General features: G+C 43.5%; 1 protein-coding gene across 1 annotated transcript in view; it reads right to left on the bottom strand.

Annotated features, from left to right (window-relative positions):
- The window catches only part of LTV1 (LTV1 ribosome biogenesis factor), a 238,136-nt gene that overhangs the window by 27,921 nt on the left and 186,454 nt on the right, over positions 1 to 23,761 (bottom strand). Inside the window, exon 10 of the mRNA XM_069235129.1 lies at positions 5,141 to 5,335. Within this exon, the coding sequence (XP_069091230.1) occupies positions 5,141 to 5,335 (195 nt within the window). The remainder of the gene's footprint in view (positions 1 to 5,140; positions 5,336 to 23,761) is intronic.

The following is a 23,761-nucleotide window of genomic DNA, read 5'->3' as shown; positions in this document are numbered from 1 at the left end:
TTGGTGGGATAATTCTTTTCAGTCCCTCCATAAAAGCCTTTATGACTGGTATCCTAAATAGTGAAGTTGAATGCGTAATTTGCAGATAAGCTGAAATTGCTGTGAGATGTATTTTAATGGATGAGAAAGCTAGCTTTGACTTTTGTAAGTGCAGTAGGTAGCTGACGATTTCTTTAGCCGATGCGTGTAAGGGTTGAATTTGTGTATTATGGCAGTAATAAACAAATCTTTTCCACTTATTTGCATAGCAATGTCTTGTAGTTGGTTTTCTAGCTTGTTTTATGACCTCCATACATTCCTGTGTAAGGTCTAGAGGTCCGAATTCTAAGACTTCAGGAGCCAAATTGCTAGATTCAGCGATGCTGGATTTGGGTGTCTGATCTGTTGTTTGTGTTGAGTTAACAGATCTGGTCTGTTCGGTAGTTTGACATGAGGCACTACTGAAAAGTCTAGTAGTGTTGTGTACCAAGGTTGTCTTGCCCAAGTTGGTGCTATTAGTATGAGTTTGAGTTTGTTTTGACTTAATTTGTTTACTAGATATGGAAGGAGTGGGAGAGGGGGAAAAGCGTATGCAAATATCCCTGACCAACTCATCCATAACGCATTGCCCTGAGACTGATCCTGTGGGTACCTGGATGCGAAGGTTTGGCATTTTGCGTTTTCTTTTGTTGCAAATAGATCTATTTGTGGTGTTCCCCATCTTTGGAAGTAAGTGTTTAGTATTTGGGGTTGAATCTCCCATTCGTGGATCTGTTGGTGATCCCGAGAGAGATTGTCTGCTAACTGGTTCTGAATTCCTGGAATGAACTGCGCTATTAGGCGAATGTGGTTGTGAATCGCCCAATGCCAAATTTTTTGTGCTAGGAGACACAACTGTGTTGAGTGTGTACCTCCCGGTTTGTTCAGATAATACATCGTTGTCATGTTGTCTGTTTTGACTAGAATGTGTTTGTGGATTATTATAGGTTGAAAAGCTTTCAACGCTAGAAATACTGCCAGTAATTCTAAGTGATTTATGTGAAACTGTCTCTGTTGAGTGTCCCATTGTCCTTGGATGCTGAGTTGGTTGAGGTGTGCTCCCCACCCTATCATGGAGGCATCCGTTGTTATTACGTATTGAGGCACTGGGTCTTGGAAAGGCCGCCCTTTGTTTAAATTTATAGTGTTCCACCATTGAAGCGAGGTGTATGTTTGGTGGTCTATCAACACTAGATCTTGAAGTTGACCCTGTGCCTGTGACCATTGTGATGCTAGGCACTGTTGTAAGGGCCGCATGTGCAATCTTGCGTTTGGGACAATGGCTATGCATGAGGACATCATGCCTAGTAGTTTCATCACTATTTTGACTTGTATCTTTTGTTTTGGGTGCATGGCCTTTATTACATTGTGAAATGCCTGTACCCTTTGTGGACTTGGAGTGGCAATCCCTTTTGTTGTGTTGATTGTCGCTCCTAAGTATTGTTGTATTTGACACGGCTGAAGGTGTGACTTGTTGTAGTTGAGTGAGAAACCTAGTTTGTGAAGGGTTTCTATGACATACTTTGTGTGTTGTGAGCATCGTTCCTGCGTGTTGGTTTTTATTAGCCAATCGTCTAGGTACGGGAACACATGTATTTGCTGTCTTCTGATATGAGCAGCCACTACTGCCAGGCATTTTGTAAAAACTCTTGGCGCAGTTGTTATCCCAAATGGCAACACTTTGAATTGGTAAGGTACCCCTTGGAATACAAACCTTAAGTACTTTCTGTGTGAAGGATGTATCGGTATATGGAAGTACGCATCCTTTAGGTCTAGTGTTGTCATGTAGTCTTGTTGTTTGAGCAATGGGATTACGTCCTGCAGTGTCACCATGTGAAAGTGATCTGATTTGATGTAGATATTTAATGTTCTGAGATCTAATATAGGTCTTAGAGTTTTGTCTTTTTGGGGTATGAAAAATACAGTGAGAAAACTCCTCTTCCTCTTTGATGAATTGGTACCAACTCTATTGCATCTTTTTGCAACAATGCTTGAACTTCTAGTTGTAGAAGATCTATGTGTTGTTTTGACATGTTGTGTGTTTTCGGTGGGACATTTGGAGGGAATTCTAGAAATTCTATGCAATAACCATGCTGGATAATGGCTAGGACCCACGTGTCTGTTGTTATTTCCTCCCAGTTTTTGTAGAACTTGGTTAGTCTCCCCCCCACTGGTGTTATGTGTTGGGGATTTGTGACATGTAAGTCACTGTTTATTTTGTGGAGTTTTGGGACTTTGGAACTTCCCTCTACTCTTTGGGAACTGTCCCCCTCTATATTGTCCCCGAAAAGTTCCCCGCTGGTATTGGCTCTGATAAGTGGGCCTTGTTTGTGAGGTTGTGGGTTCAGTGCTTTGTCCTCGAACCCCCTCCCCCCCCCCCCCCCCCCTCGAAACTGTGATTTTCGAAATGTGCCTCTGCTCTGTGGGGAGTAGAGTGCGCCCATGGCTTTGGCCGTATCAGTGTCTTTTTTCAGTTTTTCGATAGCAGTGTCCACCTCCGGCCCAAACAACTGCTGTCCGTTAAATGGCATATTCAGCACGGCTTGTTGTATTTCCGGCTTGAATCCAGATGTACGCAGCCATGCATGTCTCCGTATTGTTACTGCTGTATTGACAATCCTAGCAGCTGTGCCTGCTGCATCCATTGCTGACCGTATCTGATTGTTCGAGATACTCTGTCCTTCCTCCACCACTTGTTGCGCTCGTTTTTGGAACTCCTTGGGCAAATGTTCTATAAAATGTTGCATTTCGTCCCAATGAGCCCTGTCATATCTTGCCAACAATGCCTGTGAATTGGCAATGCGCCATTGGTTGGCTGCTTGTGCCGCCACTCTTTTCCCAGCCGCGTCGAACTTACGACTCTCTTTGTCTGGAGGTGGTGCATCTCCAGAGGTGTGTGAGTTCGCCCTCTTGCGTGCTGCACCTACTACCACTGAGTCTGGTGTTAACTGTTGTGTGATGTACACAGGGTCTGTTGGTGGCGGTTTATATTTTTTCTCCACCCTTGGAGTTATGGCCCTTCCTTTGACAGGCTCTTCAAACACTTGTTTGGAGTGTTTTAGCATTCCAGGTAGCATGGGGAGGCTCTGGTACTGGCTATGTGTGGACGACAGTGTGTTAAATAAAAAGTCGTCTTCAATTGGCTCTGCATGCAGGCTGACATTATGAAACGCCGCTGCTCTTGACACCACCTGTGTGCATGCGGTAGAGTCCTCAGGTGGTGACGGTCTAGCTGGATAACAGTCGGGACTGTTATCTGACACTGGTGCATCATAAAGATCCCACGCGTCTGGATCATCCTGACTCATCCCTGTATGAGTTGGGGACTGCATCATTGGTGGAGTGGCTACCGGTGATGGTTGTGGTGAGCGTTGTGGAGATGGTGGTGGGGTTACTTGTCTTGCCACTTTTGCCTGTGGCTGCTTGTCTTTTTCTTGGAATCCAAGTTTCCGTTTCATTCTTTTTGGAGGGAGAGTACTGATCTTCCCTGTCTCCTTTTGAATGTGGAGCCTTCTTTGTGTGTAATCTGGCTCCATTGTCTCTAGCTCCTGTCCAAATTTATGTGTTTGCATTTGTGAGGACAGGCCTTGTTCCTCTGTGTAGGAACTTGTTTTCGGTTCCGAGGCCGGATGTTTCGGTACTGAAACCTTTTCGGCTGCCTTTTTCGGTTCCAACGACACTTTTTTGCTCTTCGGCGTAGTGATCTCTCGGTGCCGACTTGCTTCGGTCCCGCTCTCTCGGTACCGAGATTGCTCTGACCCGGTGTCGAGTCTGCTCTGTGCCGGTATCTCGACCGGAGTCGGATGACTTCGACACATGCATGCCCTTTTTCGGTGCCGATGCTCGGTCACCTATTTTTCGGGTTAAGCCATGGCCTGCCGGCGGTGGTGTCCCCTGGGCCTTTGTGGTCTTTGCGTGAGTTTTGTGTTTCGACGTCTTACTCACGGTTTTCGGCGTCTGTTCAGGATCGACCTCTTCTGAGTCCGAATCCTCGATGGAGAAGGCTTCCTCTTCTTCCTCCATGTGTTTTTGTCCTGTTGGCCCAGACGCCATCTGTAGTCTTCTTGCTCTTCGGTCCCTTAAGGTCTTTCTGGACCGAAACGCTCGACAGGCCTCACAAGTATTCTCCTTGTGTTCTGGAGACAAACACAAATTACAGACCAGATGCTGATCTGTATAAGGATCCTTGTTGTGACATTCGGGGAAGAAGCGGAATGGGGTCCGTTCCATTAGCCTTGAAGACGCACGTGCTCGGGCCGACCAGGCCCCGCCGCGGAAATCGAAAACCCCGAAGGGCCGCCGGAGCTCTTCAAAATTCGGTCTCAATCTGTTGTAACCAACCCGATACCGAACGTAAACAATACAGTCGAATTTTCCGAGATTTTCACTAACTTTCCGAACCGAAACGCGGAGCGAAAAGGAACACGTCCGAACCCAATGGCGGAAAGAAAACAATCTAAGATGGAGTCGACGCCCATGCGCAATGGAGCCGAAAGGGGAGGAATCCCTCAATCTCGTGACTCAAAAAGACTTCTGTCAATTACATAAATCTCTAGGCAACAATGTCATACGCTCTAGAAAGCTTAAGATTTGGTGGGAGAGAAAGATGAGGGAGAAATGTATTAAACTCACTGCGGGAGATGTTGGCCTACCCGAGAGGTTTTAGATCAATTAAATTAAAATTATACACCGGGTGTACTACTAAACATTCAGGCTAGATCCTTTGGGTACGTTGCGTCATCAGAAGATTTAGACAGTGTGGACAGGATAACACATTTTACCATGAATTGTAGTCAGGTTCTGGGAACAAATACGGAGGACAACGCATGACCTAGCTAACACCCCACTGAAGCAACTGCCTCAGTTGACTACACCGGGTGCACAGGGAGAGATGTACAAAGTTTGAAACTCAATCCAAGGATCTACTGAATTAAATTCTTGGGATGTGCAGCTAGTGCTTGCTTATTACATATAATTAAGGTGGCTGAAGAAAAGTACATTATAATGGTATTTGCGGTGGTGGGGTGGGAAGTTATTGTTTATACTCAAAATAAATATTCAAAAAAAGAAAGTAAAAAAAATATATACTGAGTTTTCACAGAGCTAAAATATAAAAGCTCACCTTTCGTTCATTTTTTATGGCTTGTTTCCGGACTTTACGTTCCTCCTTGGTTTCAGCTTTGTCACGTGGTTGTGTTGATGCCCGGGGTAAGTCACTGTCATTGATCAACTGCATACGTTCAACTTGTTTTGCTGTCAGACCCCTTTGTGGAAGAACATCTAAGGGTATTCCTGTCTTAACAGACACTTTGACTGCCTATAGAAACAGGAACAGTGATTTAATATAGGGAATACAGTCGACATTGCAATACTGCTATTACAGTTTTATAAACATGATTATGTACTTTCATAAGTAACAATTTAAACAATCAAGTGTTGTTCAACAATATTTAATACAATGGCTTAAAATGTTTGCTAAAAGGAATAACTACATTCTATTCCATCTGTCCATACATACCAAATTATCAACAAAAACAGGTTAAGCACTTAAACAATACACAAGTATGCCTACTCTGGAATTCCACACATGGTTTGTTTATAGGTCCTCTCACAAACAATTGTCCATAAGTAAATGAAAATCTTGGAAGTCATTTCTGTTTAATACAAAATGTACTTGTGCATCTTCACTGTTCATATGGTAAACACTAACGCAAATGCTAGGGACTGCTTAATCATTCCAATCACACACTTCAAGCAATAATTAGTCCTCAGTCATTTCCATTAGATGTGGAGGAATGAGTCATCCAGGCAAAAGAATCTCCAGAGTTAAGTGATTCCATGAGTGGATATGCTGCCAATTTTATGCAGAGTAAAGTAAAAGCCAACTTATTCCATATCTCCAGTTATTTTCAGTTGGATACCTCCACAAACTGCTGTAGTTCTTGATGAACTGTTCAAGAAGATTGCATAGGCAAATTAGGAACCACTTCATCTCACCCTTTGTATGCAAAATCCTCACAATCTGGTGGGTAGCCTGGAAGCACCCAGCTTTATTTCTCTCCCCCGTGCCCATTGTCTCAGGTGAAGAGATCTAAATCGATCAACCACACTCAAGCTAAAACTTCATGAACATTTTCATTTCCCTTGGAAAACATCTTCATGATTCACCCACAATGACTACTACTGACCAATGGATAAAAGCAGTTGCCCAGTCGCACTATCCCATTCTCCTGACAATCATTTCTGGCATAGGAGGTATATTTTCGATAGGGTAGTTTCACACCATACGTCCCTTACTAGGTTCCCTGCATGACTGTTTAGCAAATTGCTCATAAGCAGAGCCCTACGCTCACCTGGAGATAGGCACTTACATTAAAAAAGAAGACCATTTTGGGTGGACCCTATCAACCTTTTTTTCTGGCTATGACATGACCTATGGCTGAAGGCATCTGAATGACCTTTATAACAGAGTTGAAAATACATATTCTGTGCAGACATGTCCCGGAGCAAGGTGCCTGGTGTTAGATTTGGAGAAAGCCTTTGGCTCCTTGGAATGGCCCTTCTTATTTGCGGTACTGCGCTGGCTAGGTTTTGGCCCAGGCTTTCTAAGACTAGTGAAACTGCTAACAGTTGAGGGTTAAGACGGGGGCAGCCATCTCAGAGCCAATAGTGGTGGGCAGGGGAACACCGCAGGGATGCCTCCTCTCACCATTGCTTTTCTCCCTCGTGACAGTACTCCTGGCAGCTCTGCTGCGCCACTTGTGGGTGGGGAGGATGGGGGGCAGGCCTGGGATGTTCCGCTGGGAGATGGCAGCCATGTTGTGTCCCTCTATGCGAAAGATCTCCTTCTATATTTCAAATACATCTCGAATATCCCTGTGGAGGTTGCAGATCTGTTGCAGCATTTTGCCACTTTGTCAGGGCTACGGGTCAACTGGGGCAAGTCCTGTCTTTTTCCTTTCATCCCTGACTGGCCAGACCCCAGCCTCGTTTTTTCAGGGGTGCTAATTCCCTGGCGAACCAGGACTATTTGTTACCTGGGAGTCAATGTCTATCACACAATGAAAGATATACACCGCGGAAACCTTAAAAAGGCAGTGACGTCTATCAGTGTCCAAATGAATTTCTGGCAGACGCTGCCACTGTCAGTGATAGGACGTGTCGCACTCCTAAAGATGGTTTTCCAACCCCAGCTGCTTTATCACTTCTCTAATTTGCCTCTATGGATCCGACTAGGTTCTTCAGGAAGCTACAGTCTAGGATCAGAGAGTTAATTTGGAATAAAAACCGGTATAGAGTAGCACTGAATAAAATGTACTCGTCACAGGAAAAGGGTGGCCTGGCGGTACCTAACATGGAACAATACTACATGGCCTCCCACTTACAATGGGTGGCCAGGTGGCTTTCTGGACTCCAGCCTTCAGACACAGCAACGCTGGCTCCATCTTGGACGTTAGCAGCGATATTGCACACGTTCCACCCCAACGCACGCCCTAGGGCACCAGACTCGATTCTAGTAAAGGTGGCACATTGCTGTTACTGCAGGAGCTTGTGCATCACGAAGACACTTAACTCCATACGTACCTGCCTTGGCTCTCCTGGGCACACCGTGCAGCACACGACCTTGCTGGAGTTGGAACCTTGGCACGCTGCAGGGCTATGCACACTGGAAGATTTATAGGCTGAGGGTGGGTTAACCCCATCTGCTACACTGGAGGAGGAAACGGTTCTACCACTGGGGCTGTTCTTGTTGTATAACTCACTAGTGGTGTCACTGTGCCAGTGCTGGGGAGACATTCCTGTTGAACTGCTGGCACATCGCCTGGTACAATACATGAACGTCATGAGTCAGGGTAAGCATTTGATACGTTGGCTTTCGGAGGCACTGCAAATTCACACAATGCACACTTGTGCTGCGTTGCGAGCTGCTTGGGAGAGTGACATGTTCAGACCATGCACAGACAAGGAATGGGAAGGGACCTCGAGTGGCAACATTTACATCCCGTGAAATGCACGGTTTCAATTGATTCAATTCTACTTATTCCACAGGGCATTTGTCACGCCGGCAAAAATCAATCTGTATTTTCACCGGGTGGACGCGGCATGTCCCTGCTGCACCTTAGAGGCAGCAGATTTGTTACATATGCTATGGTCTTGTCCCTCATTAGGTCCTTACTGGGAAGGGGTGTCAGAGCAGCTCTCGATCTATAGAGCACACCAGCAGCTGACCACGTGGGTAGCATGTATACTGGGCCTTTTCCCTAGAGCCAAGAAACACAGGACATCCATGAGGTTCTTGGATCTGGGCCTCCTAAAGGCTAAACGCCTCATTACCAAAAGATGGAAGTCTGCAGAACCTCCCCGGGTAGTAGCATGGCAACGATCACTCATGGTGTGGGCGGAAGCAGAGGGAGTGGCACTGCGGAGGAAGGACAGCTTGGTTCTGCGTAAGGTTCCCCTAGCCTCTAGCTGGGATGCAATGCTGTTGGAGTTGAGGGCTCAAGAGGGAGGGCTGATGGCAGAAAGACAGGTTGGCTGACTGTGGTAACCTAGTGCAATCCCCATCGGAGGACAGAACTGGGTGGGGAGGGACGCCTAGTGTTCCAAAGCAAGCAGAGACCTGGAGAGTGGTGTTGCTGCGTTGTGAACTGTTGGATGGAAGCCAACGCAAGGGTGCGGGCGGCAGGCGGGGGGAGGGGCGGTGGGGAATCCGATTCCAGACTAAGTTCATGTTTTGTTGTTACATATTTGTATAAATGAAATACGTTGAATCTTACTTGACTCCATGTATGATGCATGGCGTCCACTTGTTGGGCAAGGATGTAGGATGTGATTACCTCCAGAGCTGAAGAAGCCCCACAGGATGGAATTGGAGACTATTGTACAGTCCTAGCAGACTTCACTGTGATGTCAATAATGCATAATTTCTGGGCGCTAACCCAAATTTCATTATCATCTAATATACTGATGTGTGTAATATGCTAAGTATTTTGTACTACCGAATCCTCTCACTATGATGGTTGAATATGCTCTGTAAATATATCTCTCTGTATTGGGAAAAATAAATAAAAAGATTCAAGCAAAATAAACAAAAATAGAATTGAAAATATATAGCATAGTCACACTGCGCTATTCTGTTCCAAATGTCATCATTTCTGAGGCACCTTGTACATTTCTTTCTCCAGTGGCTTTTTTTCTTTCGTCCCACGGTGAGGTTTTTTTCTTCAGAATATTTATAAAGCAAAGACCAAGCCCTAAAGTGCAGCAGACTGCTGTATACAGCAACAGGATTTGTAGCCAACGTATGAGGATTTAGACACAAATTATACTTACAATGCTAAGGACAGTAAGTTAATGCAAACAGAGAATGCATCGGAAACAAAGGAAGAAACAAGCATTTGCAATGCAATAGGTCTCGCATTTTCTTGAGTTAGAGCTATTGGCGCTGTAAATGCATAACAATACTTTTCTTACCACATAAATTGGTCAACCCAGCAACATAATTTGGTCCTCTCTGCCACATAATTCCAGTGGCCCTGAATATATTTGCAGCAAAAAAGTGAAAATATTGCAATTTAGCATTCTAATTTAAATCTGCCATGCTAATTAGAATAGAATACCACTTTCACCGGACCACCATCTGAGTTGCTGGCTGACTAACAGAAACGTTGGGGGAAGGCTAGGAGTAGAATGATGAAAAAGGATGTGCGAAGAGGCGGACTCGTAATAGGAGGTAGTGGTACTGTATTCCTGGATATTCTTTGTTTTGTGCCAGACAAGCAGTATACAAGATACACCATGTCAGTACCCTTGTCAGGATGAAGAGGTTGAAATCCCCTTTCTCGGATGGGATGCTCTTTTATAACACTGTAAAAGCGCAGGGCACAAGCACCCTCAAAGTGTGGAACACAAATGAACACACAGTCAGCGCTTCACTTAATTAACTTTGCTATGCTGTTTGGGCTCTGTGGCTGGCTCAGCAGAAGTGTAAAGTCTGAGAACTGTTCTAACCACCAGAAACCATGTACTGCCCTGCCAGGAGGCCCGTGGACATGTGTTACTCTTTCAGCTAGGTCAGTCTCCCCAGTAAAGTAGTTTCATTGCAGAACCTGTAGTTTTGCTTTCCATATGAGAGGGCCTACATGTCCCAGCATGCACAGTGGTGTCGACTAGAAAGGCAGGAATGTCAACAGATCATGTTATTTCACCTTTAAATTGCCGACAATACCATATGTATAATCATTCATTCCAAAGCATGCGCATCCCTTTTACTTTATTTTGCTTCCCCCCACCGTCTACCAGTGCCAGACATTTCCCACAGCTGTTTGTACATGGAAGGAACAGATAAAAAGGGGGGTGGGAGTGCATGCCAAAATGGCATCCTCTTTCTCTGGCCTAGTTTCCCTTCCTCTGCCCTGAAAGTTTGTAAAAGAGAACACTATTGTTTACAAAGTGGGTGAGAAACGGATTATACAACAGCTAATGTGTGAGTATGCAAACCAGGTAGCCAGAGAGACAGACACGCAGGCTTGTCACTGTGCATTATATTCCTGAAGTGTGATGGATACCAGAGCTTCCAGAAAATGCCACTGTGCTGTGTTTGAAGGACGTCTGTATATAAACTGCCTGGCTCTACCTTACTGAATAAAAATAAAAATAGACATGCAAAACATAATGGGGACAGGACCAATGTTCCCTCTAATTTTTTTCCACTGGGTGCGGCAGTATAAGGTCTCTGTGCGCTGCAGCCAAGGATATGTGCACCAAGAAATTGACCATTCACGCAAGCGCAGCGCATTACTACCAAGATCATTGGCATTTGCCTCTCCATAGCTTTGTTTTACCACGAAAGCAAAAAAGGCAGGGCATTAGAAGTTAAAAAGAAGAAAATAGCATCTCATTCATGTCAGGAGCAGCGGAGGGGCACAGATTAAGTTGAATCAATCAGTGCTCGGTACCTGCTCCACACAGAGGAATGGAAATGATGCTTGGCTTCCAGTGACGAATTACAAGACTGTAGAGAAGAGTGCCACGCAAGCCAACAAATAGTAAGTGACAGGCAGACTCCAAGCCCTTTACTGTACACAACAGAGTCTCCCAAGCAAGACGCAGGCACTAGCACTTGCAGTCACAGCAAGCAACAGAAAGGTGACAAGAACGGCCTTCCACTGCGCCTCTTCATGTGGCAGTGCGTTTTAGTAACATTTGAACAGTTGAGCTATAAACAATGTATTTTGGTTGCAGATTTTTTGTTATGTGGCAAATCTATAATTATACAAAAATGCAGCGGCTACACAATTGCATAATTTTAGTTGCCCTGAGTATAGTGCATCTTACAAACTGAAGTCACAGCGGGGGCTCAACAAACAGACAAAATTAAGGCGTAGTTTGCTTAGTCTGTAGTTATAGAAGTGCAAACTTCTCTAAGAAAATATCTAAAAATGTAATAGCCAAAAGCATCTTTCCATCCCAAACTGTAAGCCCCTTATGTTTATTGCCCTTTATTTATAGTCTTTAAATCATACGGTCCAAGCATTGAGGGTGCCAGAGTCTTTAAGAAAGAAAATAATTGCTGTGCCATCTTAACAACTGTGCACAAGTTGTTACAAGCAGAAGGGGTAAAACACAACCAGGGAAATAAAGCATGAGTGACATTGTTAGAATGTCATCATCACCATCTCCTTATGGTGACTTTTCCAGATTGGGATAGCGGAAGTGAAAAAAAAATAAAAGAAGTGGGGGGGCTAAGCAAGTGGGGCAGTATACAAGTGACATCATGGCGAATGACATCACAGCTTGTTGTTTCCGGTGCTGAAAGGGATTTTATCACACGTTTGTGTTAGCACTGCACTAAGAGCAAGAGCCAATACATAAGATTAAGGGCACGTAAGCCAATAATACATTATGTTTTTTCGTGTGCACAAATTATACATCAACTTTTTGCAACCAGTATCTGATTTTGTAAACTAACCCACATACTATTAGGTTAAAGTGCAAAAGCACAAATTTGCACGGCAGAAGAGCTGCCTAATGAATACTAAGAAGACGCGTCGCAATTCATGATCCTCAGGGACAGCTGGCCACCATCCTGATGTTTGCACTTTCAAATGCATTCCCATAAAGAAGATGGCACTGATTTAAAGAGTAACGTTTTACTTGTTGTTTCCGGTGCAGAGAACCAGTACTTATTTTTGAGGGCTGATGCTTATTTTTCTTACTCAAGCATTTACTGCGAGTAAAAGACACATATGGGAAAGACGGAGGAAGAGAAAAACAAAAAAGTGTCACACAGGAAGAAAGCAGAAAGCTGCAAGAGTGAGCTGAAGGGCTAGGGAGCGGCTTTAAATGGATTGAAGAGGCCCGAGATGGCTTCCGGGTTATGCTGCCTTAATATTCCGTGTTTGCCCTTTTAATTGCAGCAGCCTCGTGTTTAAAAAGAGGGCTTTGGGCACCGGCATCTTTTTTTTTATTTAAGAAACATTTTACTTGTTGTTTCCTATTTTTGAGGGCTGATGCTTATTTTTCTGCCTCGAGCATTTACTGTGAGTAAAAGACACACATGGGAAAGACAGAGGAAGAGAAAAACAAACAAGCATTTGCAATGCAATGGGTCTCACGTTTGTCCCTAACTGGACTTGTCTTACCACATGAAATGAAAATCAAAAGTAAAACAGTTGACAGAAACGAGCCGATTCAAAGTGCCACGGCCACCATGAGCACAAGAATTCTTGGCTCCCTGCGTGAATGTCTAGAAAGGTTTGCGGCTGAGATGAAAGGCAAACTGAAACCAGAGGAGGGTCATCACACGCTGTAACAAGAGGAAAAGTGATGTAGTGTGATGGCCAACAGAAATGTTCACTTAGTTAAATTGCTTGGGGAGGGAACTCAGCACACAAAAGGAGGGACATTTCACAAAATGCACTAATAAAAATGAAGCATTTAAGATAAGCACCACAAAGAATGACTAGCAAGTGTGGGCATGGTTAAAAGCCCACAGAGAGATTACAACAGGCTAGATCGCTTACCCTACACCGAAGTAAGTGAGTGGGAGACGCTATAGTTGTTAGCAGTTCATATCCTATAGCGCTTCTATTAAATGTGCGGCAGTGTGCTATTTTCCATCTGTAGTTGTTATTCTTCAGCCACTGAATGTTTTAATAAAAGAGCGTGATCTTTTTAAGTTGGGTTGAACTATGTTGTAAGTGTGTGTGCATACCCTTATGTGTATGTGTGTGCATGCATGCACATGTGCACCCTGGAGTTTTATCCTGTGTTTCCCTAACTGCATGGCTGTAGAAGTAAACATAAATCTATACCAAACTGAGAGGAATACGGGCTCCCACAAATAGTGTAAACTGCATATGAAGCTAAGAATTATTACCCTCAAGTTGTGCTGCTTGCTCAGAAAAGCCTGCCTGAAGATCATAGCTGTCAAGAAAGCTTGCAAATAAATGATTACGTGAGCATTGGAGAAGAATTATTACATTTTGAGAAGGAGAGTACCTCAAAATACAGGTAATACTTTCAATTGGAGAGTACCGGCACTTATCAGAAACAAGCAGGTACTCTGATAGAGAGTGTCTGCACTTCTATTTTTCCATTTCAAGCATTGTGTGTATATGTGTGTATATATATGTATATATATATATATATATATATTTTTTTTTTTTTTAGAACTTTTCCGACTCGAACTATCAGAGCGAAAAGAAACACATCCGAACCCGATGGCGCAAAGAAAACAATGTAACATGGAGTCAATGCTCATGCGCAATGGAGCAGAAGAGGAGGAGTCACTCGATCACGTGACTCGAAAACACTTCTTCGAAGAAAAACAACTTCTAACACTCCGAGCACAACACTAGATGGCAGAATATGCATAGCATGTGTATCTGCAGCTACACATGCCATCGAACTTATATATGGAAAATGTCACTTACCCAGTGTACATCTGTTCGTGGCATTAGTCGCTGCAGATTCACATGCTGTGCACAGTCCGCCATCTGGTGTTGGGCTCGGAGTGTTACAAGTTGTTTTTCTTCGAAGAAGTTTTTTCGAGTCACGAGACCGAGGGACCCCTCCCATTTCGACTCCATTGCGCATGGGCGTCGACTCCATCTTAGATTGTTTTGCCCGCAGAGGGTGAGGTAGGAGTTGTGTATGCTAGTAATAGTGCCCATGCAATGGAGTGAATGCGTATGTACATAATAAAGTTTTAAGTAATATATTTACAAATGCACAAATGTTTAAGATCTACTTCTAAACGGCTACAGGCTCCCGGGGAGGCGGGTGGGCGCATGTGAATCTGCAGCGACTAATGCCACGAACAGATGTACACTGGGTAAGTGACATTTTCCGTTCGATGGCATGTGTAGCTGCAGATACACATGCTGTGCATAGACTAGTAAGCAGTTATCTCCCCAAAAGCGGTGGTTCAGCCTGTAGGAGTTGAAGTAGTTTGAAATATTGTTCTTAATACAGCTTGACCTGCTGTTGCTTGTTGTGCAGTTAGCACATCTGTTGCTGCCTTACATATTTCGTTCATTGGAATATTTCCTAGAAAGGCCATGGTAGCACCTTTCTTTCTGGTTGAGTGTGCCTTTGGTGTAATAGGCAGTTCTCTTTTAGCTTTAAGATAGCAGGTTTGAATGCACCTAACTATCCATCTAGCAATGCCTTGTTTTGAAATTGGATTTCCTGTATGAGGTTTTTGAAAGGCGACAAATAATTGTTTTGTCTTTCGAATTAGTTTTGTTCTGTCAATGTAGTACATTAGTGCTCTTTTGATGTCTAATGTATGTAGTGCTCTTTCGGCTACAGAATCTGGTTGTGGGAAGAACACTGGTAATTCTACCGTTTGATTTAGGTGGAACGGTGAAATTACTTTTGGTAAAAATTTAGGATTGGTCCGTAGAACAACTCTATTTTTGTGTATTTGAATAAATGGTTCTTGAATGGTAAATGCTTGAATCTCACTCACTCTTCTTAGAGATGCGATGGCAATTAAAAATGCAACTTTCCACGTTAAGTATTGCATTTCACAAGAGTGCATGGGCTCAAAAGGTGGTCCCATGAGTCGTTTTAGGACAATGTTGAGGTTCCATGAAGGAACTGGTGGTGTTCTTGGTGGAATAATTCTCTTTAGGCCTTCCATAAACGCCTTTATGACTGGTATCCTAAACAATGAAATTGAGTGCGTAATTTGTAGGTAAGCAGAAATTGCCGTAAGATGTATTTTAATGGAAGAGAAAGCTAGGTTCGATTTTTGCAAATGTAGTAAGTATCCTACGATTTCTTTTGCAGATGCGTGTAAAGGTTGAATTTGATTATTATGGCAGTAATAAACAAATCTTTTCCACTTATTTGCATAGCAGTGTCTAGTGGTAGGTTTTCTAGCTTGTGTTATGACCTCCATACATTCCTGTGTGAGGTCTAAGTGCCTGAATTCTAGGATTTCAGGAGCCAAATTGCTAGATTCAACGATGCTGGATTTGGATGTCTGATCTGTTGTTTGTGTTGTGTTAACAGATCTGGTCTGTTGGGTAGTTTGACATGAGGTACTACTGAAAGGTCTAGTAGTGTTCTGTACCAAGGTTGCCTTGCCCATGTTGGTGCTATTAGTATGAGTTTGAGTTTGTTTTGACTCAACCTGTTTACTAGATATGGAAGGAGAGGGAGAGGTGGAAAAGCGTAGGCAAATATCCCTGACCAGTTCATCCATAGAGCATTGCCTTGGGATTGATCTTGTGGGTACCTGGATGCGAAGTTTTGGCATTTTGAGTTTTCTTTTGTTGCAAATAGATCTATTTGAGGTGTTCCCCAAATTTGAAAGTAATTGTTTAGTATTTGGGGGTGAATTTCCCATTCGTGGGTTTGTTGGTGATCTCGAGAGAGATTGTCTGCCAACTGGTTCTGAATCCCTGGAATAAATTGTGCTATTAGGCGAATGTGGTTGTGAATCGCCCAATGCCATATTTTTTGTGTTAGGAGGCACAACTGTGTCGAGTGTGTCCCTCCTTGTTTGTTTAGATAATACATTGTTGTCATGTTTTCTGTTTTGACAAGAATGTATTTTTGGGTTATTATGGGTTGAAATGCTTTCAGCGCTAGAAATACTGCTAACAGTTCTAAGTGATTTATGTGAAACTGCCTCTGATGTATGTCCCATTGTCCTTGGATGCTGTGTTGATTGAGGTGTGCGCCCCACCCTGTCATGGAAGCATCCGTCGTTATGACGTATTGTGGCACTGGGTCTTGGAAAGGCCGCCCTCGGTTTAAATTTGTACTGTTCCACCATAGAAGCGAGATGTATGTTTGGCGGTCTATCAACACCAGATCTAGAAGTTGACTCTGTGCTTGTGACCATTGTGATGCTAGGCACTGTTGTAAGGGCCGCATGTGCAATCTTGCGTTTGGGACAATGGCTATGCATGAAGACATCATGCCTAGGAGTTTCATTACCATTTTGACTTGTATCTTTTGTGTTGGATACATGGCCTGTATTACCTTGTGAAATGTTTGAACCCTTTGTGGACTTGGAGTGGCAATCCCTTTTGCTGTGTTGATTGTCGCTCCTAAGTATTGCTGTGTTTGACACGGCAAAAGGTGTGACTTTGCGTAGTTGATGGAGAAACCTAGCCTGTGAAGGGTCTGTATGACGTAGTTTGTGTGCTGTGAACATTGTCTTAGCGTGTTGGTTTTGATTAACCAGTCGTCTAAGTACGGGAACACATGTATTTGCTGCCTTCTGATATGTGCAGCTACTACTGCCAGGCATCTTGTAAAAACTCTTGGCGCAGTTGTTATTCCGAATGGCAACACTTTGAATTGGTAATGTATTCCTTGGAATACGAACCTTAGGTATTTCCTGTGTGAAGGATGTATTGGTATATGGAAATACGCATCTTTTAGATCTAATGTTGTCATGTAGTCTTGCTGTTTGAGCAGTGGGATTACGTCTTGTAAGGTGACTGTAGGAAGTTGGCTCTGTATGTGCTATTTCAAAGTAAGGAATAGCATGCACAGAGTCCAAGGGTTCCCCTTAGAGGTAAAATAGTGGTAAAAAGAGATAATACTAATGCTCTATTTTGTGGTAGTGTGGTCGAGCAGTAGGCTTATCCAAGGAGTAGTGTTAAGCATTTGTTGTACATACACATAGACAATAAATGAGGTACACACACTCAGAGACAAATTCAGCCAATAGGTTTTGTATAGAAAAATATCTTTTCTTAGTTTATTTTAAGAACCACAGGTTCAAATTTGACATGTAATATCTTGTTTGAAAGGTATTGCAGGTAAGTACATTAGGAACTTTGAATCATTTCAATTGCATGTATACTTTTCAAGTTATTCACAAATAGCTATTTTAAAAGTGGACACACTGCAATTTTCACAGTTCCTGGGGGAGGTAAGTTTTTGTTAGTTTTACCAGGTAAGTACGACACTTACAGGGTTCAGTTCTTGGTCCAAGGTAGCCCACCGTTGGGGGTTCAGAGCAACCCCAAAGTTACCACACCAGCAGCTCAGGGTCGGTCAGGTGCAGAGTTCAAAGTGGTGCCCAAAACGCATAGGCTTCAATGGAGAGAAGGGGGTGCCCCGGTTCCAGTCTGCCAGCAGGTAAGTACCCGCGTCTTCGGAGGGCAGACTAGGGGGGTTTTGTAGGGCACCGGGGGGGACACAAGCCCACACAGAAATTTCACCCTCAGCGGCGCGGGGGCGGCCGGGTGCAGTGTTAGAACAAGCGTCGGGTTCGCAATGGAAGTCAATGAGAGATCAAGGGATCTCTTCAGCGCTGCAGGCAGGAAAGGGGGGGCTTCCTCGGGGAAACCTCCACTTGGGCAAGGGAGAGGGACTCCTGGGGGTCACTTCTGCAGTGAAAGTCCGGTCCTTCAGGTCCTGGGGGCTGCGGGTGCAGGGTCTTTTCCAGGCGTCGGGACTTAGGTTTCAGAGAGTCGCGGTCAGGGGAAGCCTCGGGATTCCCTCTGCAGGCGGCGCTGTGGGGGCTCAGGGGGGACAGGTTTTGGTACTCACAGTCGTAGAGTAGTCCGGGGGTCCTCCCTGAGGTGTTGGTTCTCCACCAGCCGAGTCGGGGTCGCCGGGTGCAGTGTTGCAAGTCTCACGCTTCTTGCGGGGAGATTGCAGGGTTCTTTAAAGCTGCTCCTTTGGATAAAGTTGCAGTCTTTTTGGAGCAGGTCCGCTGTCCTCGGGAGTTTCTTGTCGTCGTCGAAGCAGGGCAGTCCTCAGAGGATTCAGAGGTCGCTGGTCCCTTTGGAAGGCGTCGCTGGAGCAGAGTTCTTTGGAAGGCAGGAGACAGGCCGGTGAGTTTCTGGAGCCAAGGCAGTTGTTGTCTTCTGGTCTTCCTCTGCAGGGGTTTTCAGCTAAGGAGGGACCGGGAGATTCATGGTCCAGTGTACTGTCTCCCAATGACGTCTAACAAATACAACAAAGTACACTGTTCCAAAAATTCAACATTAGAAAGAGGAGGACCTTAATCCATAGAAGTCAGAGCCCTCAAGCATCACAATGGATGTCTGGTATCATCATCGGGACAGACTCCTCGCTAGGCCGGTGCTGAAATGCCTAACGGGCTCCCCGTGGGGGGCTCTTAGCCGTATTGCCGGTGGAATTAAGTATAGGTACTTATGCAATAATGGAGAGAGAATAATAAAATTGGTTATCCATCTAGTTTATTATAATCATAAATTTTAATCAGTTATGCAAAGATGGAGACCAAGGTTAAAAACAAAGGGAGAGACCAAGGTGAGAAATAATGCTCACGTGCTCTCAATCTTTAAGACAAGAGGAACTAACTATTGTTGTCCTACTTGTTAGAAGGTCTACATGTTTCGCGTCTGTTGGCCCGACAGGGTCCACTGACGCTTCCTCAGGACCAAAAGTAACAAAAACTTCTCCAACAAAAATTAATATACCCTACACGGGAAAAGGATAATAGAACAGTCACTTACTTTAGTGCGTCTGTTTAAGTCAAAAAAGGTCGCCCTACAAATAGAATCAATCATAAAGAATATAAACATAAATAAAGATAATACATCAAACTTGGTGAATAAAGTGATATAGTGCACCACTCGTGTCAAGACAAATAAAAGAATTGAGCTTACCATCCCTAATTTTAGGAGAGAGCTCCTTAGGATCGCTAGTCAGAACCTGGAACTGACGTTCTAAACAGTGGTAGTCATAAATAGCAGAAATAATCAATTAGACATTAGTTGAGAAAACATGTCGATGACGGATTCACATGTAAGTATTAAATAAGTCCATCAACAGAGTGGATTCAACAACAAAAAGGCATTCATAATACAACTGTCGTAGGATGTTACATTGTATGTTCAAAGGACCATTGAATAAGTGGGAAGTATCCCTTAATTCAAAAACACGTTTAAAACGGCGAAATGGCCGAAAAAATCATTCAATTGATTAGTAGTGGTAAGGAATTGATAACCCCAAACGTCTAGCTCAATTTGCCAAGTAATGGAAATTGCCAGTGTGCGTTCGCTTATCTTTTCGGACAAATCATGTAACAGCAATGTTATCTAAACGCTGCCCTATTCAGCCAAAATGGCTGCATCTAAGAGTCTTAGCAATGGTATAGCGTAAAATCGGATCGTAAGTGAACTGTTATTAGTCTGATTCGTAAGCAATCACTAGGGGATATATTCCTGTGAACGGCTTTTACCGTTAAGTGGCGTCGTAGCCGCTCGTAATGTAAGGTGGAAGTAACAAGTTATGTTACAAAGAGACGAGCGGAAAAACGAGCGGAAAATGCTCGCGACAGGACCTACTCACGTGTGTGCGTCGTTATTAGGTATTAGTCCTACCCTTCTGACTGCGTCCTGGAAAACGGCATGTCCCGTCCGGGCAGCTCTTATCTAGCAGCGCGAGGCTATGCGCGTCTGGGAAGGGTAAAGGAAAGTGAGGAAGGACTAATCAGTGTTGCTAGTGTAAACACTGAAAACATTTCGCCGTTTTAAACGTGTTTTTGAATTAAGGGATACTTCCCACTTATTCAATGGTCCTTAGAACATACAATGTAACATCCTACGACAGTTGTATTATGAATGCCTTTTTGTTGTTGAATCCACTCTGTTGATGGACTTATTTAATACTTACATGTGAATCCGTCATCGACATGTTTTCTCAACTAATGTCTAATTGATTATTTCTGCTATTTATGACTACCACTGTTTAGAACGTCAGTTCCAGGTTCTGACTAGCGATCCTAAGGAGCTCTCTCCTAAAATTAGGGATGGTAAGCTCAATTCTTTTATTTGTCTTGACACGAGTGGTGCACTATATCACTTTATTCACCAAGTTTGATGTATTATCTTTATTTATGTTTATATTCTTTATGATTGATTCTATTTGTAGGGCGACCTTTTTTGACTTAAACAGACGCACTAAAGTAAGTGACTGTTCTATTATCCTTTTCCCGTGTAGGGTATATTAATTTTTGTTGGAGAAGTTTTAGTTACTTTTGGTCCTGAGGAAGCGTCAGTGGACCCTGTCGGGCCAACAGACGCGAAACATGTAGACCTTCTAACAAGTAGGACAACAATAGTTAGTTCCTCTTGTCTTAAAGATTGAGAGCACGTGAGCATTATTTCTCACCTTGGTCTCTCCCTTTGTTTTTAACCTTGGTCTCCATCTTTGCATAACTGATTAAAATTTATGATTATAATAAACTAGATGGATAACCAATTTTATTATTCTCTCTCCATTATTGCATAAGTACCTATACTTAATTCCACCGGCAATACGGCTAAGAGCCCCCCACGGGGAGCCCGTTAGGCATTGCAGCACCGGCCTAGCGAGGAGTCTGTCCCGATGATGATACCAGACATCCATTGTGATGCTTGAGGGCTCTAACTTCTATGGATTAAGGTCCTCCTCTTTCTAATGTTGAATTTTTGGAACAGTGTACTTTGTTGTATTTGTTAGACGTCATTGGGAGACAGTACACTGGACCATGAATCTCCCGGTCCCTCCTTTGTGATTTCCGTTGATGTACAGCAGTTTTGCTGTGGGACCTCATAGAAGCTTCTTATTAAGAGTCTAATCAAGAATCTTCTTTAATTACGTCACCCAACCCTGTAGAGATCCCTACTATGGAAGACTTCCAGGGTTTGAGCTATGATGACGATATGGTGTCGGCCATTTTACAGACACCTTCTATTCTTGACAACGATGGATCCGCCCCCTCTGGTAGTCTCAAGGAGGATTGGAACAAACTCTCCTCCTTGAAACGAGAATTGATAAAAACAGTCATGCATGGGACCATCATGACTGAATATTTACGTGCAAATATAGCACCAAATGGCCTACTAGTCTCTAATATACCCAGGATTTTCTTGCAAGATCTTGCGTTCAGGAAAGACTGGGCGCAGATCGCATGGAAGTGTACTAGGGACTGGCTGGTCCTTATCATTAACACTTCCAAACGTATCGCTGACTCTATTACAGTACAAATCAACATGATCGAAAACACCCTGAAGACTACCATCTCTTTGACTACATTTAAGAGTCGTCTTGCCAAAATAACTGCTGAGTTGAATACAACTAAAGAGTTTCTAACTCAGCAAAAGATCACCAAACTTCAGAAAGATATTGTGAGATTTAGCCGGGAAAAAGTCTACCCCTATATTAAGGAGGACTATGAAATGGATACCCAATCTCGTTCTTCTGATGGGTCAACCTCCCCTTATAACAAACCTCGTAAATTCAGCAGTGGCTCATCATCTGATGGTTGGAGTACTGATGAAAATACTCCACAATCCTTTTACAATTACCCGAATTACCCTGTTAGCCATCCGATGCCATGGCAACATCCCTACCCCTTTTTCCAGCCTCGCCCTATGTTACCATTTGTACCTTTTTTAGGCCGCGGCCGGGGCAGAGGAAGAGGCAGAAGAAGAGGAAGGGGCAGACGAGTACAGTGGTCTCTGGAAGAACCACAAATGGTGACCAGGAGCCAAACAAAAAATCCGGTACCGAGAACTTAGTTGTCAATTTATCCAACAGACAACTTACACCGGATGAATCTAATGTCCTCAACAGAGGCCTTGGCTTTGTACCAACTCCGAACGAAGATTTTTTTCGGTTACATGCAGAATTAGCACAGTTGTTTCGGAAAATCCGTCTACATGTTTTTTTTAAAGATAAACCGGCTGAATCATTAACACCAGATTCGGGCCTCAAAAAACCTTCTACTTTTGTACCACCATCAGCTATGATGCCCAGTGAAATACTGACTTTTGAGAAGGCTGTCTTAGCGGACATTTCACACTTACGTCCCAAGCAACCCTTTGTTAATATCCCCAAAAGAGAAAAACAAGCTTTACAACTTTTATCATCTGATGCAGACATTGTGATAAAACAAGCTGACAAAGGGGGCGCCATTGTTGTCATGAATACAACTGATTACAGATCTGAGTGTTGCCGTCTCCTCAGTGACACCACTTACTACACTAAGATTACTGGTGATCCGACCAGGAGGTTACAAATGCAGATTAGATGTCTGCTGGAAGAAGCTAGGAATAACTCTTGGATTTCGCCCAAAGAAGCAGAATTCCTAGACACAAAAGATCCTATAATCCCATATTTCTACTGCCTACCAAAAATTCATAAAGGAGTACTTCCTCCTCCAGGCCGGCCGATAGTGTCAGGGATAGGCTCGGTTCTCGAACCCCTATCAATCTTTTGTGACCATTTCCTACAGCCCCTGGTTAAACACTCTTCCACCTACTTACAGGACACTAAAGATGTCCTTAACTTGATTGACTCCATTAACAACTCTGGTAGTGTACAAGGCATCATCACTTTAGATGTGGAAGCACTCTACACAAATATCCCCCAAGAGGCTACCCTAGAGGTGGTGGAATCGGCTCTTTTAAATGATGCCATGCCCATAACTACACCTATATCTTTCATTATGCAATGTGCGACGTTAGCCTTGACCGAAAACTACTTCAAATTTGAAGAACAATTTTTTCACCAGATACGAGGCACATCGATGGGGAGTACATTTGCGCCTAGCTTAGCATGCTTATACATGTTTGACTTTGAGAAAAAATACATCTTGCCTCCTTCGAATCCTTTTCATAATGAAATCAAATTATGGAAACGCTATATAGACGATATTTTGGTCATATGGCAAGGACCTCTGACTAGAGTAGATCCATTCACCACTTGGGTTAACTCCTTAGACCCCTTTCTGAAATTCACATCCACTGCATCATCGATCCAGTTACCCTTTTTAGATTTGATGATTTCAATCAATGAGAATGGCAGACTAGTGACCAGTACATATCACAAACCCACTGATCGAAACAGCTTGTTATTGTATGAAAGCCATCACCCAAAGGCTCTCAGAGACAATCTTCCTGTAGGTCAGTTTCTACGCTTAAGAAGAAACTGTAGTACCCTCCGAGACTTTGACCAACAAGCTAGTACTTTACAAGAAAAATTGTGTGATCGCCACTATCCATCAAAAATTGTGAACATAGCTCGTAAAAGAGCAAAAAATAATCCGAGAGAATGGCTTTTATCGACAAAAGATAAAGTACCACAGTCTAGGATTACTTGTGTTTCCACTTTCACTCCGTTATCCAACGATATTAAAAAATTGATTAATAGGCGATGGCCAATATTAGAGAGCGGAGGTATCAGGATATCAAAACCTCTTTTTGCCTTCAAACGCACCTCTAATATTAAAGATATAGTGATACACACA

This window comes from Pleurodeles waltl, chromosome 5 (genome assembly GCF_031143425.1).
Source record: "Pleurodeles waltl isolate 20211129_DDA chromosome 5, aPleWal1.hap1.20221129, whole genome shotgun sequence".
Taxonomy (NCBI): Eukaryota; Metazoa; Chordata; class Amphibia; order Caudata; family Salamandridae; genus Pleurodeles; species Pleurodeles waltl.
This window is presented reverse-complemented; position numbering and strand designations above follow the sequence as displayed.